Source organism: Urocitellus parryii, chromosome 6, assembly GCF_045843805.1.
Source record: "Urocitellus parryii isolate mUroPar1 chromosome 6, mUroPar1.hap1, whole genome shotgun sequence".
Lineage (NCBI taxonomy): Eukaryota > Metazoa > Chordata > Mammalia > Rodentia > Sciuridae > Urocitellus > Urocitellus parryii.
This window is the reverse complement of record NC_135536.1, coordinates 57474510-57492814: the sequence shown is the minus strand read 5'-3', so window position 1 is coordinate 57492814 and position 18305 is coordinate 57474510. Positions and strand designations below refer to the sequence as shown.

The window sequence follows — 18305 nt, the reverse complement described above, 5'->3', positions numbered from 1 at the left end:
AACTATTGAAAATAAATACTTGTGGTGATTTTTTTAAACTACAGGTCTTAACATTCACTCATTTCTATTCAGTAAAATAAATTGTACATGCTGTGTGCCTAGCAGCATTTAGGGTTTCATAGAAGATAAGAGGATTATAGTGAAACTTTCTTATCCATCAAATAGTTTATTTTTCATTTGGGGCAATAAATTAATAACAAAATAAAAGTTAAAAGTAATACACGACAAAATGTATGTCAGGCCCATTCTCTAGGTGAACAAGGGAGAGAATACAGAGGGTATTTTAACCCTCTGTATTAAAATAAAATAAAAGTTTCTATGGAAGAGAAGAAATGCAAAGCATCCATCAGAAGAGGTAAGTAAATAGAAAATGGAAGACAGTTTAGCCAACACATGAGAATGGAGGGTGATCTCCTCATGGGAGAGTGGGGAGAGTGATGGAACCAAAGAGTTAAAGGTCTAAATAAGTGAATTGATATAGATCAGGGAAGCAGACAGCCTGATGAAAGCCCTGCTTTAGGAAAAGTTCTTGGATGCTGATGCAAATTCAACTTGATACCAGAAGGTATTGTAACAGTTTGAAGAAAATGAACTGACATTGTTTGAGATATCATTGCAATTATATGTTGAAAAATAATATCAATGGATGCATGTAGTCATTTCTATTCAAGCAGAAAATAATGGTTTTATAATTTCCCACTTTGTATGTGTGTATAAAACAAATGATGCTAACAATTACCTATCAATATACATAGATCTTGCCTAGAGCAAGATAATTTAGACACATCCTCATCTTTCACGAAATGTGCAACTCAAATTAATGAGTCTGTGTTACTGATTATAATAAAAATGTGATTTATATGCAAGTGATCTCCAGACCTTGGAGTAAACCAAATGACAAATTAATTCTTGTAAACTTGATAATTCCAAGTATCTATTGGAAATGTGTATGCACCTTTTAGGACATATACTTAAATTACTTATCTAAAACAAATATAATACATATCTATAGTAAAATAATTAAAAGTAAAATTATGTTAAGGACTTAATGAAAGGTCAGAAGTAGGCAATAGTAATGATAAGTAATGTTTAAGTAGATTATATTAAACTGTAATTTATATGAAATAATATTAGGAATCATGCTATTGCAAAATGCTATGAAAAATTCAGAATATGATCATTATTCATGATATAAGAGAATATCTGAGAGCACTTTGGTCATTTAGCCTTTTTTCTGTAATAATTAAGCAAAAGAGATGAGTAAAGTCCTCTTAAATTCCCTCACCTGATTCTTGGGGGAAAGTGATGAGAAGATGAGAATTTTCTAATTTCCCCAAGTGGGGAAAAAGAAGAAAGAAAGAAAAATGTCAACTTTGCTTGGCTATTTCCAGCTGTACAGCATTAGAAATTCCTTGGGATGATTAATCTTCTAGATTTTAGTATCTTGTGCCTACTAAAGAATAAACAAAATATCTCTGAGGATTTAAAATTACTTTTGAAGAATATTACCCTATCCATCATATTCACTTAAGGAATTTTTTACTATAATAATAATGTGCTGAATCAGCTTTGCTGAATCTAACTTCTCTTGAATATCTTCATGCTATTTCACAAGTTCTAATTTTGTTGACCAAGGTAACCTAAGTTTAAATATCTTTTGACACTATATTAATTGTTTTATAAATATTAAGAGCAGAAAATCCTACAGAAAAGGTTTCAAAGTCATTTGCCTAGTAATATAGTTTTTGTCATCACTTCAAAAATACATTAATAAATGAGTAGTTTGTGTTCATTGATTGAGACAAATATTGCTATGTAAATAAGACATTCAACTTATTTGGAATTTTGAAGCTTTATTTCAATCAATTCTATTGTATTTTTCTTATAAAACAAATAGCATTGCCTTTTAAAATCTAATCTAATCTCAGTTAAATATCATTCATTTTGTCTATGCTATAACCCAACTACAATTCTGAGATAATTCATACCTGGCTTCTATAGACCTAGGCAAAATATTGTTTACATATTATGTATTCAGCAAACATAGATTGACGTGATTGAAGTCTGAATTTATGTTACGTATTTTAAAAGGAATTGTTAATTGAGAAATGCAAGAATAATTGCAGGCAAAGTATATTCCCTGATTGAGAAATAACTTATTAAATATTGACACAATAATCTATCATTATTGATATAATAAGTAATATATGGTAATATGCTTTTTATTGAAACATATTTTTTACTTTAAGAATATTCCTAAAGATGCTATGCACTATTTGGTTTGAAAATTATAACTTGGTATAAAAATTATAATCACTCTTTTAATTTTAACAAAATATCCAAATTATTAATTTGATTATAGAATCAATTTTCTGTTAACTCAATCCAAATGGTCGATTCATGCTACCTAAGAGAAAGAAAATTTCTCTATAAAATTGAACAAAAGAAGCTCCAATGGTGGTTGAAGAAAAATACCACAGAATTACTTTGTATTATATATGAAGTAATAGAGAAAATTGACATAGAGAAGAGAGATGGGCAGACAGAGAAAAGGCGGGGGGGAGAGAGTCCAATGAAGATTCCACAGAATACAGAGTCTTGTGAAACACATAATAGAAAAAGCATAAGCTGTTGGGAAAGACTAACTTCAGGTGAAAGTAAAATTTGTACAGTATATACCTTAGGTTTATAACATACTTAAAATATGACCTTTGTCAAACAATAAAAGATAAGAAACTAAAACAGTGGATCAAGAGGAACTTAAAAAAAGAAGAAGAAGAAGAGCTCAGTGAGCTCAGGAGAGAGTGCAACATCCTAAGAACTAAAGTACCAGGGTAAAGGTTTTAGAAACAAAAGAACAGAATCCACAACATGGAAAAACAAAGCCAGCACTGTGGAAGAAAAATCTGGGTTATATCTTACATCAAAGGGGAAAAAGATATAATTTGATAGATTTTTAAAGCAGAACCTGAAAATGCAAAAAGAAAATGTATAAAATACAAAAAAAGACCTATAAAGTTGTATGGATAAATATACATCATTCCTTCATTCAATATTAGCTAAATGAATCAGCCTTATAATTAAAGAATAATTGTCTATTACCAAGTAAAATTTATTCCTTTAATACAATTTTATTTTAATATTATGAAATCTAATATAACTTACCATATCTCAGTAAAGTTAACTTTTAAAATTTTATCTACTAAAATATTGCTTTCATAGTGATTATGATATAAAACTCAAACTCTGATTTCAAATCCTGCCTTTACTATTTTCTTGCTGTATAACAGATCAAATTACTTAACTCCTTTAAATTTTCTAATCTATAATGTGGGGATAATAGTACCAAATACTTTATAGGAGTTAGAAGAGTAATTCTTTATCTGCAGTGTCTAACATATATTATTGTGTTAATATTATTATCATCCTTACTATCATTTCTATTTACATCATACTAAACTGTTGAGAGAGCCGTATCAAATGATGAAATAAAAATGATCTTAATTATATGTTCTAATAACTCTTTTAGAAGAACGCTGAGACTTAGATGAAATTAATCTGAAAAACTATACTAAATGATAACATAAGACAAAACAATTAGGGTTAAACTATGAGCTAGTCAGTACATGATTATATGCTATATTTGTTTCCTATGGCCTCTGTAACAAACAATAAATAATCACAAATGTTGTGGCTTAAAGCAGTACAAATTTATTTTTTTATAATTATGCAGAACAGAAATCCAAAATACATATTATGGCAGGACAAAATCAAGATGTCAGTAGACTAGTTCCTTCTGAAAATTCAGGGGGAAAATCCATTTCCTTACTTCTTATAGCTTCTAGAGGCTGCCTGTGTTATTGACTTGTGGAACTTTCCTCTATCTTCAAAAGCAGCTAACATCTTCTCTACTATGGCCACCTTCTTTCATGTATTAAATCTACTTCTGTTTCATAAAGATATGTGTGATTGCATTTTGAACCCACTTGGATAAATCTAGAAAGTTCTCTCCATCTGAAAATACTTATTAATTCCTGCAAATTCACAGATTCTAGAAATTAGGACACAGTTGCCTTTGGATCATGTCATGAAGAGCAAGTTAGGAAATGAAAAATGAAACACTGTAATGTGCTGCAAATTTTTATTAACAAAAAAAAAGTTGGAAGTGTTTGTCAAGGAGAAGCAAAATTGAAACAAAACCAAAAATATACAAAATAAAATTTCATGGTTTTATTCTTAGGTGTTTTAAATGTGTATCTACGATTGAAAGGGCAGACAACAATAGAGAATCCATTATGGTCTTCCAGTGGGAATAAAGGACAACGATGGAATGAGGCTCATGTCAATATATATCCAATTACTTCATTTCAGGTAAGAAAAGAAGTCATTTCTGATCATAAATTGCTGTGTTTGAGTGTAACATCAAAGGTAGATTTTAAGCAAATAGTAAAGTATTCAGAAATTCTGTGATTTGAGTATCACACAAATTACATGGATAAGTTTCTCTTTAGTTCTAAAACCTCTCTTAGAAAAAGAAATGTCCCTTTCCCTTATTAATTAGCACATATTAAGTAATATGTTTGAATAATAATCTGTAAAAATTCAAGTGATTTTCCTGGACAAAATGTTATATATTTCTATAAAATCACATGTGTATATTGCATACAGTGAAGAAAAACAGTACTGGTTTTTATAATAATCGAATGTGGTAATCAATTCTCAATTAATCTGTTTGAATTTTACTTGATGGAATTTTACAGACTTTTAACAAAATGCATCTCTTTGAGATAATGCCCTTTCATTAATTTTTCACTTTTATCATCCTTGTTTTTCATAAAGAAAGGAAGTAAGGCTTAGGTTGATTATAAGAGAGTAATGATAACAGAGCACTTGTGTATCAGGTATGAGGCCCTGGGTTCAATCCCAGTACCACAAAAAAAACAAAAACAAAATAAAAATAAAAATAAATCATAGAAGTTTCACTGACTATAATAGTGGCCATCATAGCTAGAAACAATATAGCATAAAACTCTTTCAATAAGCTAATGACACAACTTTAGTGATTCTAATAACTATATAACATATATACATATTCACCTTTATATATGCATATCTACGTATATAATATCAAAATATTTATTTATTAAAAATATCCAAATATTTTCATATCTTTAAAAGGTAATTAAATATCTTTAACATCTATGAGTTCATTAAATATAATCTATAGTACTATTCCTTATTTTGAAAGGATCAAAATGCATTTTATGACAACATATTTATACTCATTTGCATATATTTATAGCATTGAATGTTTTTTACTATTAGTGATTCATTGCTTATGTGGTAAGAGTATAGAAAATCAGAGACTACTTCAATTATGCTAATTTTTAATTAGTGGCACATCCTTTCTTGTAATATAATCTGTAAAAATCCTAATTGCTTTAGAGGTTAACTACTAAATGTAACCAGGATGATAAAAAGGCATACATTCCTTCACAGTAGTAAAGAATAAGAAAGTAAGTCTAGCTAATGATCTACAAATACATAAAAGCAACTCAGATCATCTGACTATGGGGAAAATAGCAGAATTATTTATTTCTATGTAGGACAACACAGTTGTGAAAATTGACTCTGTGTCAATATATCATTAAACTAAATTCAAATGGGAAGACTGAACCCCAAAGCATTACTAATAAAGGTATCCTTAATATTAAACTGTTTATATATATGTAAGAATCGAAGAGACTTTCTTTATAAAGAGTTGATAGATGTTCTTCTATATTTAATTTTGCTTCCTATATGACTGCCTCCTCAAGGCAAAATTATTAAATCAAATACAGATAAAACAAGGACTTAAGAGAATAGTTATATTAATATTGCCTTCGGGATAATCTTGTATTGACATTTCTATTACTTTAATGAACATACACGGGGTACCTAGATAAAAATCATCTACTCCCATAGACAAGAATTCAAAAATACTTTTGGGGTTTCTACAGGTACATTTTTAGGCATCAGGATAAAAAATTGTTTGTTTATCTAGATTGGTGGAAATACACATCTAAATACATAAGTCATATGCTGTAATAACTGTAGTAATAGAGATATACCTAACAACAAGAACAGGGAGGAGAAACAAGAACATCTTATTGTATGAGGTGAAACCTGAACTGAGAGGAATTGCAAAGCAGAGAAAGGAGTTCACTCAGCAAAGTGCTGATCAAGTCAGGGTCATACTACAGAATCTGCCAGAGAGAAACAATAATGTTTGTGTGGAATCAGTACATAAAAAGTAGTCATGGATTGATGAGTGATGAGGTTAAGGAACCAAAGGAGATTAGGCCGTGAGGAGTCATGAAAGATTTTACTCAGGAGATGACATAATACATGACTCAGCTTGTTGTTTTAAGGTAATGTGGTGCTTAGTATGATGGCTTGTGCCTATAATCCCAGCTATTTAAGAGGCTGATGAACAAGGATCATAGATTCAAGGCCAGTCAGGGAAATTTCCTTCATTGATTCAGAGAGGGAAAAGGGGCTGGCAAACCAGGACATCTTTGTAATGTACAAATAAAATAGGTTGAAAGGATAAACTAAGGAATTGGTACAGACAAGATGATGAATTTCAAGATATACTTCTATGTAAAACCTAACAGAGCATTTTTGTTTGAAATTTTGGAGGTGGAAATGTAGAAATGCATGAATTACAATTTTCAAACTAGGGAGTCTTGAGCAATGTTCATGCTTATTATTATTATTATCACTATTATTTATTTTTATTTGTATCTTGTTACTGGGAAATGAACCCAGGGATGCATTTTTATTCTGAGACAGGATCTCACTAAATTGCCCAGACTGGCCTTAACCTGTGATCCTTCTGCCTCAGTCTTCTAAGTAGCTGGGATTACAAGTGTGTACCATCACATTCAGTAACACATTACCTTTAGGAAAGAGAGAGAGAGAGAGAGAGAGAGAGAGGATTCAAGGATGAATATGTTTACTTCTATATTAGACATTTTCTAAAAATGGTGGAATATTATTTTTTAAACCTGCAAGGGGTATTGTAGTTTATGATTATCTGAAGTTTAGGGAAATACATATTTGTAAGTCTTAAGATTGTATATGCTAACAAAGATATAAGAATCGGTTGATATTAACAAGGAAAAGTATACACATGAAAAAAGTGACTAAAGGATAGAACCATATATAGCACTAACTAATCATTAATCATTAAGATGAACTGAAAGAGCATCCCACCAAATGGTATGTTTTAGAGTTAATTGGAAAAAAATTCAGACATCCATGAAATTTAAAGAAGATGATGGAACTCAATTTGAAAAGCAGATTTAGTCTAATGGGACTGTTCCTTAGAATGTAACTGGTAAACAGAATGGTTTCATCTGAGTCATAAACATAAGAAATCTTTTATAAGTGGATACAGTGTCCAGTCTTGTGAAATTTGGATAAAGTTGTAAGGAAACTGGAAAAATCACCATATTAATTAAAATGGTTTCACTGTGCAGAATCAATAGCATTACCTATAGGTGAATATAAAACTATTGCATTTACTCAAATAGTTTTTTTCTATCATTTTTTTTCATATTAGAAAGAGTTCCAATTGTGTTTATTTTATTTTATATTGTTTTTGCAAGTGAACCAGGTTCATTATTCAAAATGCAAGAGGAAGAATCCAGAAGGAAATGTCCTGGAATATAAATAATGAGAGGGTTTCTATAGGAGAAAGAAATAAAAGAGGCAAAATGCTACATTCAAGTTCGATGTTGCAGACTTATACAAGGGAGTTGCTTTTATTTGTGATTTGGCCCATCTTATTCCATTCTGGCCTATTTCCAGAATTGCTGATTTAAAAAGTTAACTTTTTGTTACCAGGAAGCATTTTTTAATTTATACTGGTCAGTATACATTCAGAGCAGAAAGTTCTACACTTCACTGCAAATGGCAATGTGTTTTCTGTAGCCACAGGTATTTGTGTACTCAATTACAAAAAGACATGTATAAGAAGGAGATATTCAAGAATGTTCAAATGTATAAAAATTTTATTCATAATGGTCCAAACTTTGGAAAGCTCCTCTCTGCTGCACTCAGTCCTTCTCATTCCAACCTTGAACTCAGAGGGGCCTTCCATAGTTGGTTCTCAGCATGATTACCATTTCTGGGGCTTCTTGTACCTGTTGATAGTTTTTTAGAAATGAAAAATTTATTTTCATTTGGTATCAGTTTTGTTTTGCCTAAAGGATATTCCTTAGCATATCTTGAAGTACACGTTTGTGAAAGATGAATTATTTTCACCTTTTTAAAAAATCTATTTAAACTGCATTTTAAAAAAAAAAATATTTCCTCTGAGTACAACATTCCTACTTTCCTTTCAGAATTTCAAAAATATTCTACTTTCTTGTTGGTATTGTTTTCAAGTATGTATCTGTGGATATGCTTGCATTTATTCTTCTGTATGTCTTGTGAGTTTTCTTTGTGGTTGCTTTTAAGATTTTATTTTTATCACTAGTTTTGAGAAGTCCAATTATCACATATATGTTTTGGTTTATTTTTAATCTTTTATTTGCTTGGGGGTCATTGAATTTCTGGATCTGTGGGCTTATCATTTTCATAACAGCTGAGGATTTTCTAGTTAATATTTATTCACATATTTTTGCTCCCCCTCTCCAAGCCTCCAATTATACCTATATAAAGCCACTTAAAGATGTTAAACAACTCATGGACTTTTTCTTCCAGTTTTTCTATTTGGTTTTAATTTGGGTAGTTTCTACTGTTTTTATGTTCACTAATCATTTCTTTTATGATATCTATCTTTAATCCTATTCAATGTTTTCTTCATCTCAACCGTTTGGCCTCTCACCTCTATAAATTCAATTTGAGTCTTTTTACAGAACATCTTTATGTCTTTAGTTAATGTTTTGAGCACATGAAATCCAGTCATTGTAACTATTTTAGTTACTATCTGCTAATACTAATATTTATATCAATTTTTAGTTGGTTTCAGTTTATTGATTTTTCTTTTCTTTATGGGTTATTATTTTCTTGATTTTTGCAAATATGGTAATTTGGGTGCCAGACATTATAAATTTTACATTGATGGGTATGGGATATTTGTTCATTTCTCTAAATATTCTGGAGCTTTGGAGGAGTGTGGTTAAGTTACTTAGAAACAATCTAATTGTTTTAAGTCTAAATTTCCAAATTTAAGTGAAACTAGAAGGTGACTATTTTAAGCTATTTAAATTACAAAGGGAAGTAAGGGCAAGTAAAATTTTATTTTTTTTTAAATTTTGTCCTCTATGTTCTCTTATTTCTCAACATATATTTGGGTCCATTGACTAAGGGCTTTTAAAATTTCATAAACCTTGATTATGCAAGGAAACAAAATACACTACTCATCCCATGCCATATTTTTTGTTTTAATTTTCTTTTTTTGTTTTTGTTTTTTTTTTTATTTCAGAATTACTTCAGAAAACATATTTTTAATTCAAAAAATCATTTACAAACTATCAAGGTACATCTTTTACATTTTGGAATTTTAAATGGCCTATAACTTTGAGCCTCTATTTCACTAATACTTATATGTTTTCTTTGTTTGAAATTGCATGCCTTTAAATTTATTTGATCTATAAACTATTTAAAAAACAATTACTTGCCGTACTTTGAGTGTGGCCAACTAGATTAGTTAACTGAAAATAAATTATTATGTAAGACAAATAGAAGTTTTATTCTACTGAAATATCTTCAGGGGGCTTTTTTCCCCCTAGAGTTAGTTTATCATTTCAGTGCTTGTGATAAAAATAACTTTTGCCCTATTTGGAAGGATTACAGCAAAAATTTCCAAAAAATAAAACTAACTAAGGTTAACAGTGTTAATCTTATAATGTTACTTAAAGTTTACACCATACAGCACGGAAAATAGCTAGATTTTCTCCATTTAGTTGAAAGGGATTCTTGTAGATTGACTATTCTTATATCTCTTTTAAATAAATTGGTTTTAAGACAATTTAGATACAAATAGTTAACAATAAATAGGGACTGGTAAAGAAATGGTAAGCATTCTCATTATATCGTCATGGCTTTATGTTCTAACTAATAATAATATTAATAATGTCAAAAACACTGTAATCATTAGGAGACATTCCATGCTCATGTAGTTACATATCTGAACTACTAAGCCAACTTCCAGGGCAATTATGTATAGACATTATGATGGCTTTGGTTTAACCACTGAAAACAGTTTTCAATTAAAGTTCACAATGTGATCTATTTCTTAAGTCTTCAACAGGATTCAAAACCCTGTGTATTATTTCAGATTAGAACTTTGATAACCAATTGACATTTGTCCAGCAAACTGAACTGGCAGTCTTGTGAGTTATACTCATTATTAATATTTGAGACAGTCTCCCTATGGAAGATTAACCAAGCTATGCACCTGGTCTGTTGTGCTGCCCCAAAACTCTTTTATAATGGTTCAGAATAACTCAGTTATTTGCTGAACCAATATTAAAATAGAGGTAACATCATTAATGCTGATAGCTGTATTTTCAAATTTATTTATATCCTGATGTTTTTCAAAGTGGTAAGCACAGTCACTCCTAAAACTACATTTTTCAACTTTTAAACTTGGCTCAGCAATAATGATCAAGAACAATTTATCTCTTGTCAGTAAGAAAATATGTTGTGAATATTTGCAGAAGACACCAAGAACATTATATCAGATCATCACAAGAGCCTTATATTCTGGGATGCTTTCACCTACTTTCATTAGTGTTGCATGTAGCTCTTCTCCTCTTGCTGAGAAATTATGTTTGAACACAGCTTTGAGAGCATCACCTACTCATATCTATATATTGATATCTATACTTACATACTTTCATGAATTATGTTTGTATGAAACTGTTAGTTGATTAATTGAAATGGTTTTGTGTGGTAAATTTCACTGTAAAAGTCCACAAGATTGTTTAATTCCCACTTGAATTTACCTAGCAAGAGTTAATTGTCTTATTATGATGGATTTCTTGAATATTAAGTTGGCTGAACTGCATGCACACACTTTAAACTTTTATAGTTTACATTTTAAACTTGTTACTTCTTTTAAGAGAAACCACTTTAAACAATATTAATGTGGTTGTGTGGGAAGAACACAGATTTTGCATAATTTCCTCCTCTTTGAAGAAACCTAAATTTCAACATTTTCTCCCTGGGTATCCAGCTGCTATTAATTCCTTCTTCAAGTCAATTAAACCCAATGCCTTTCAAAAGTACAAAGAAAAACGGAACATAGTTTTAAGCCCTGTAATCATGATAAAACTTGAGATGAAGTCAGAATCATGATGAAACTTTATAAACATACAATGTAATTTAAATTTTTAAACAAGAGAGCCTCTTTTCTCAAAGCAAATACAATTCACATTTTTTCAGTATATGTAGATTACATCTTCCATGTTGAAATACATCATATTTTAATGAAGTGTGAACAGTTTCTCATCTATATTTTTGACTAGAAGTTATCAATCAAGATTTTTTTTTATAAAGGCTTAAAAGTTCAGTTAAGGAACATTTTTTCAATTTAATACCAAATTTTATTCTTTAATCTACCTCACAATGTAAAGAAAGAATTATACTTAGATCCTAGTTGAGAAGCCATTTATAAATATATTGGAATAAATATAGAATTTAATTATAATAATTCAAAATAAAATTATAGTCAAAATTTAGAATATAAATGAAAATGCAATAAATATATTTCTTGTGAGACTGAATCAATTTTAAAAGAATCCATATCTTTTCAATAGCAGAACTGCCATGCAAATTAAAAGAAATAATCACACTGTGCAGGACCTTTCTCTGAGGAAGATTACAGTATTTTTCTGGCCTGTCGAATTGGATTCCCTATCATCACAGCATTATAAATAAATGTTAAAAAGGTGAATTATGAATCTTCCAAGAGTTTAAGTTATCATAAAGTATTTTTATCATACTAGTAAGTAACTACCAATTCCTGGATCTGTTTCCACACAATGTCAAAATGCACTATCAATGCTTGTAAAAGTAAACACATATGATAGCTTTGCAAATCAAACTTTTATTACTGTCCAGCTTTATTCAGTGTCACTAAGGGCTAAACTGTTCACATAAGGGAGTGTCATAGGTATAAGCAGCCCTCTGGACACAGGAAAGCTCATCTTCTGTTGATCTGTAAACTGCACATGGGTAGTCAACACACTGCCAGCAGGAAGCAGCACATACATTACCTTGCATCAGACTGTCTACTTCCTGATGTTCACCACCATCTGCTCCCAGCATTCCCTGTCAATCCAACCACAAAAGCAGCTGTTCTTCACCCTTCTCTGTTTCAGGACTTAGACCTTCAGCACAAACCTAGATCCAACCTTGTCATTTGATCAAAGTACAAAGGGAGGTAGGAGGAAGAGAAGAAAAAAAAAAATTAATAGAAAAACAAGGTGATGAAACATTAAAGGCAGTAACAACACAAGTTTTAAGTGCTTTGAGCAAGTGGTAGTATTGTTCTAGTTAACATATGGATTCCCAAGGAAAGTGACTGTGAAAAGTTTAGGAATGATTTTGATAATATATACACATTAATTTAGATTTTAAAATATAATCCCATTCTATTATATTGATTCCTAAATGCAGATAACAAGAACCTACTGATGAAAATAATTATGTACCGTAAGAAAAACTAGATAATTTTATCAAACTATTCACCTTTATACAGCTAAGGGAAATCCATGTACTTCCAGGTCTGTTTCTCTGGCATCCTTCCCAAGATGAGAAGATTCTGACTTTGGCTTCACATGGGTAAATTTAAATGGTTACAAAATCACAACATTTTAATTACTCCTATTAGGCTCCATCTGAATGTAAATTATCTTTCCCATGACTACACTGCAAGTTCTGAATCATACTCTACAAGCAGTATTCCCTTTCTGCTTCCACTTCCCACTACTATCTATTAAAATTAAAAATTTGGATAATTAAGAAGACTTTTCCTTTACTGAAATTTCCATGCTAAAACATTCTGTTACTTTACTCCAGAATTAAAAACTTGACTTGCATGCAGAAATCTACACTACATGCCACTCAATCATTTAAAATACCTACATAAAATAAAACTTATTGTGATGATAAAGTAAATATTTTATTTTTAAATCTCTCTGGGAATATAAACTACTCAATGCAAGGTTACCTTTTATTATCAAAATAATTAAAAAGTTTGCTGGAAGCAAGGAGTAATTTGGAGGTTATGGAGAAAATTCCAGAAGATCTGGTGTCTTTTAAAAAGGAATAATAAAAATTTGAACTGTGTGTATATTGTCATCCTCTCTAGAATTTACTAATAAAGACAGTCAGATTCATTCTTCAATACGTTTTTATCATTAAGCTTCAATGACCATCTCTATTGTAGACAATGGAAATTCAAATGTTTGCCATTAAACATTCTACATAAATAGACTCAAATATCTTCAGGTTTTAAAATTAGAATATAAAAACTGAAATAATACAGGCAAATCATAGGTAAATATAAGGAACATGAGGACCCTATTCAATCAACTTGCAAAAGAGCAAACTATTTCAGAAGTGGTAAACCTCAACTCTAGGCCTTAATAAGCATAATAATATTAAAAAGAATTCAGAACTGACTTATTCCTTAAAATATTTCTGGAAAACTAGTGCTGTAAGATATCTTTAGAGGAAACCAGAAGGAATCTATTTCAGAAAAAGATTGCTCTAATAATTTTTTTCTTACCACTGAAAATTAAAATAGAATTTTAAGTAGTTTACTTTTATGGCATTATTGAATTATATATTTTGTATGTATTATGTTATTGACTATTGACAAATTTATATTTTTCTCCTCAATTTCTGAATAGAAAATCATTTGCCAATCAAAACTCCACATTTAGGTTTGTTTCCTTCATATTTGTAGCTCATTTTTGAAGGTATTCGAGGCCCTGGGATAGAAGGTGATATTGCCATTGATGATGTATCAATTGCAGAAGGAGAATGTGTAAAACAAGATCTAACAACTAAGAGTAAGTGTCTTTTCTTTGGATTCTTTTGATATAATGCTGAAATACCATAACTATTAAATTAATGTAATCTAATTGTATAAGAGAAAATTTTATTTATTTACAATTTTCTTATATTTAAGTGTGAAAGATTTGAAGGTATTTTTAATTAAATTTTAATGTAAAATAAAAATAATTTTGATATAAATTACATTTTTACTATTAAATAAAATTTAATCTATTTAAATTTGTACTATTTATTTCAGAGGGTTTTTTTAGAATTTTATTAAAGTATTTTGGAATTCTATATACTTAGTACCACTTTATATAATTACATTTGGTTTTTATCCTCAAATAGTTTAAATAATATATTCCCTATATCTAAGTTTTGCCAACCATTTTAATAGATTCAGTATTGGAAAACAAAAACAAAAACAAAAAACTTTAGTATATGTGTTTAGTAATGGAGTAGCCTCCTCTTTTCAGGTATAATTGCTCTCCTCTCTGCCCAGAATCTTATGTAGTAATTTGGTCTCTGTTTTTTACATGGGTTTGAATATTATGGTTTAGTGATATGTTCAAATTTAATTTTTTACTACAGGTCCACTTCTTAATAGAAGAAGGATATATAAAAGTGAAAAATAATGCAAAAATCATTAGAATTATGTGAACTGCTTCTTAAGATCCTCAAACCCTTGTTATATATTTGAGATGTAAATGTAAAATTTTTCCTATTAAAAGTTCCTCCAATTCTTAGGCACACCTGCAATCTTTAATTTTATGGTCATATAAAGAAAGAGCAATCAAATTAAATTTACACAAATAATTCATCAATAACTTAGCACATATAAAAACATAAAATCCATATTGTACAAGTGTAGAGCAAATCAGAGTCTTTGTTAGCTTGTATATTTAGTGAGAAATTATGTCAGTCTAGATGTTGAAAGTCAAATTTGTACAACTACCCATTGATTTCTCAGATGAACTGAATTGCCTCTATTCTTCAGCACTGAAAAAGGACAAAAACTAAGATTACTTGTAACAATAAGCCATTTTGCTCATAGTTTCTTGTTATTGCACTTAGCATTTAAAATACACATTCAGTAAAGACTTTTCCATGGATCTGGATAATTTTGCTTTAGAAAAGCAACTGTACCAAATAAACCAGGTTTGTCTAATGCACACACAAAAAAATTCATTTTCCTCAAAGAATGTGATGTATTTTGAAATCTACAGCTTGAATCAGTGGCAATAGATTATATTAACTCAAGGTAGTTACCACTTTATTAAAAAGTTTTACATTTTCATATTTTAATCATTGAAAATTATAAATTCAAATCAATAAATTGAATTGAATTTTCCAAAAGAGGAAAACAAAAGAACATAATTTACTCTCTAGAGTAGATAGCAGAAATGACTATGGCAGCACACTGAGACTTCATTATTACACAATAGAACATTTTTATAATCAGTTTTCTTCTCTTGAACTAGAAAATTTGGTGTGTCTATTTTAAATAGGTTAAATATGAATATGCTGTGTATTTTTATTTTGCCTCTGTAAGTCAGGGGAAAAGTATCCCAAATGAACCCAGTTATTGTATTTGGAATGGGAAAGTATTCTATTACATTTGTCTCTATTTAACTATCACTTATTAAGTGCAGTTTGATAAGTGAACTTTGATTGTTTGATGAATATTAAATTATTGTTAATCCATAAGTACAGAACAGCATGAAGTTCAAAATCCTCTTCCTAATCCTTCCCAGGCAATAAAAGGTGGTATGGCCCATAGCACCAAGAACTAAGGTTATAAGTCTCTGCATTCCAAACCTAGCTCTCTCTTAGACAAAAACTATTTTGTAAACTTAGGCAGACTAATATATTATCAGGTCTACTATTTGCCCTCTTGAGTCAGGTATGCATTCTAAGAAGCATCACAAGGACAGCAAGCTTTAACTGAAGTATCAAGTAGAGGGATAAACTCAAGGCAGATTGGTGGAAGGAATTATTTAGTTCCAGTGGACTTCAGAATACTTCAAAAAGTTAAGCTAGAGAGAAATTTATTTACATAATTGATAGATAGTTAAACAATGATCTAAATATAAGCAATTCACTGGTATAGTAGTGAAATTTCTCTAACCATAACCATTCCTTCCAACTTGGCAACAAGAGCAGTTTTTCTCTCTGTTTTCAGGCTTAAGTCCTTCCAGAAACTGGAAGGGGGGAAAAAAAAGAATCAAAACACAAAACGTCTTTTTAGGATTTCTGAGAATTTTCTCCATGTGATTGCTTTCATAGGGCTAGCAAAACTGGAAGGTGGAGCTCAACCATAAACCTGTGTGAAATTGTTCTGAAAAGTTATTATAGAATATCATGTCAATTTAAAATCTGCAAATATTTTTATTTTATCAAATGATTGTTGGATCAAGTTTATTTCTTTTTTATTTACCTTAGAACTAAAATTGATAAACAAAACTATTTTCCAAAAATTTTCCCTATATCTAATTTGTTTTTGCTAGCTCGCTGAAGTTGTATTAATATTACATAGAATGCTTATACTTCTTTATTTTTTTGTCTTTTTTATTTTTATTTTTGGCATTTGTTTTCCTTATCTCTAGATTCCGTTGATGGTGCTGTTGGGATTTTAGTTCATATATGGCTTTTTCCAGTTATCGTCCTCATCTCTATCTTGAGTCCTCGAAGGTGACCTTATCCTGGCAGAGGCTATAAAAGATTCACCAGGCACTGGCATGAAGAAAGAGTCTTTGTAAATGGACACTGAAAAAAACAAACTACCAAAGATTCCTCCACTGACTACTGACTCAAAAATAAAATAATAAAAACAAATTTTTTTAAGCACTGGGGATAAAAAGACATCATGGAAGTATAACTTATTCCAAACTACATATAAATGATAATCTTGACCTGAGTAGAAAAGAGACCTTCAGGTGCTTTTGTGGCTAAAAAGATTACAGCATCATCTGGTTGAACTCTGGAAAAAAAAAAAAAAGAAACAAAAAGAAAAGAAAGAAAGAAAGAAAAAGCGCTATAGAAATCCTCGTCAAAGCACAAAGTCATGGCTGGTTTTGTTTCAAATGAATAGTTTGCTTGTTACCATGGAAACCTAATGGCCTGCCAACAAAAACCTCACTGTAAACAGGGTACGTGAAGAGCTGGCATTTATTTTCCTTTCAAGAAGGTTTTACGTATAGAATTAAATAAATGTAGGCCCTTTTACCTTTGGCTGTTACCCTTCCTTGAAAATAACCCGAACTCAGAATTATTTAAAGCATTCATGTTCCTTCCCACCTTATCCCCACCCACTTTAATTACTATTATTTTTTCCCTCCCATGGCTAAGCTAGATAACTGTATGCTGTCTCTTTTTGCATGCACTACTATCCAGGACGGTAAACCTGGGCTTACATATTACACAGGCTTATCGGAGTTTGCTTGCGGCCACTTGAACACCCAAACTACGTCATCTGTTCCAATGAAGAAACCAAACCACCATCTTTTATAAATTGCCATGGAAACCAAGTGCCTTCAATGAAACAAGCCTGAATAATTTTCAACTCAGAAGCTTGCACTGCTAAGAGTGGTTTGTGTAAAACTATTTTGTAAACAAACTACAGAGCCTAAATGTGCAAATTACAGGCAAGACCACAAAGCCGCTTCTGAAGAAGAAAGGACCGAAGCTGCTGCGTAAGCCCATGCAGACAAGATATGTGTTGTTTAACCTCCTAGACAGCCATGGCCTTTCGGCTTATTGTCCATTCGAGAATAACTTCCATTGAGACCAGACATGGGAGCAACACGGTTTTCTTCCAGGTTATTAAATGGGTCAACCAGAGCAAAAGGTTGTTCAGATAATACTTAGCGCAGAAGGTGGTACAATACAAAAGAGATTTTTTTTTTTTTTTTAACTCTAACCTCCATTTGAAATGAAATTGGCCCTAGCTTTAGAGGGAACAAGAAAATGTTTGTGATTGCAGTGCATACAAACTCTACAGCGGAACTGGGCCTGAAAAATCTGGCTTTATTCTAAACACTGAGGGTAATATGCCTCTGCCCTTTAGTCAGACTCTGTGCAAATTGTGAAATATTATTTTATTATTTTACCAAGATTAAAAAAAAAAACACTTTTACAAAAAAACAAAAACCTGTAAAAATGATTTTGAGCTACCTGAGGACAAATCATACCTTGAACCAGCCAGTTTTCCAATGCATTGTAAATTTCACTTAAACCTGTTGGTT

The 18305-nt window shown here is 30.5% G+C and overlaps 1 protein-coding gene across 1 annotated transcript in view; it reads left to right on the top strand.

Moving 5' to 3' along the window:
* Positions 1-16756, top strand: part of Mdga2 (MAM domain containing glycosylphosphatidylinositol anchor 2) — a 772336-nt gene extending 755580 nt beyond the window's left edge. Inside the window, exons 15-17 of the mRNA XM_026391061.2 lie at positions 4241-4371; positions 13970-14075; positions 16668-16756. Of these exons, the coding sequence (XP_026246846.2) occupies positions 4241-4371; positions 13970-14075; positions 16668-16756 (326 nt within the window). The remainder of the gene's footprint in view (positions 1-4240; positions 4372-13969; positions 14076-16667) is intronic.
* The last annotated feature ends 1549 nt before the right edge of the window (positions 16757-18305 follow it).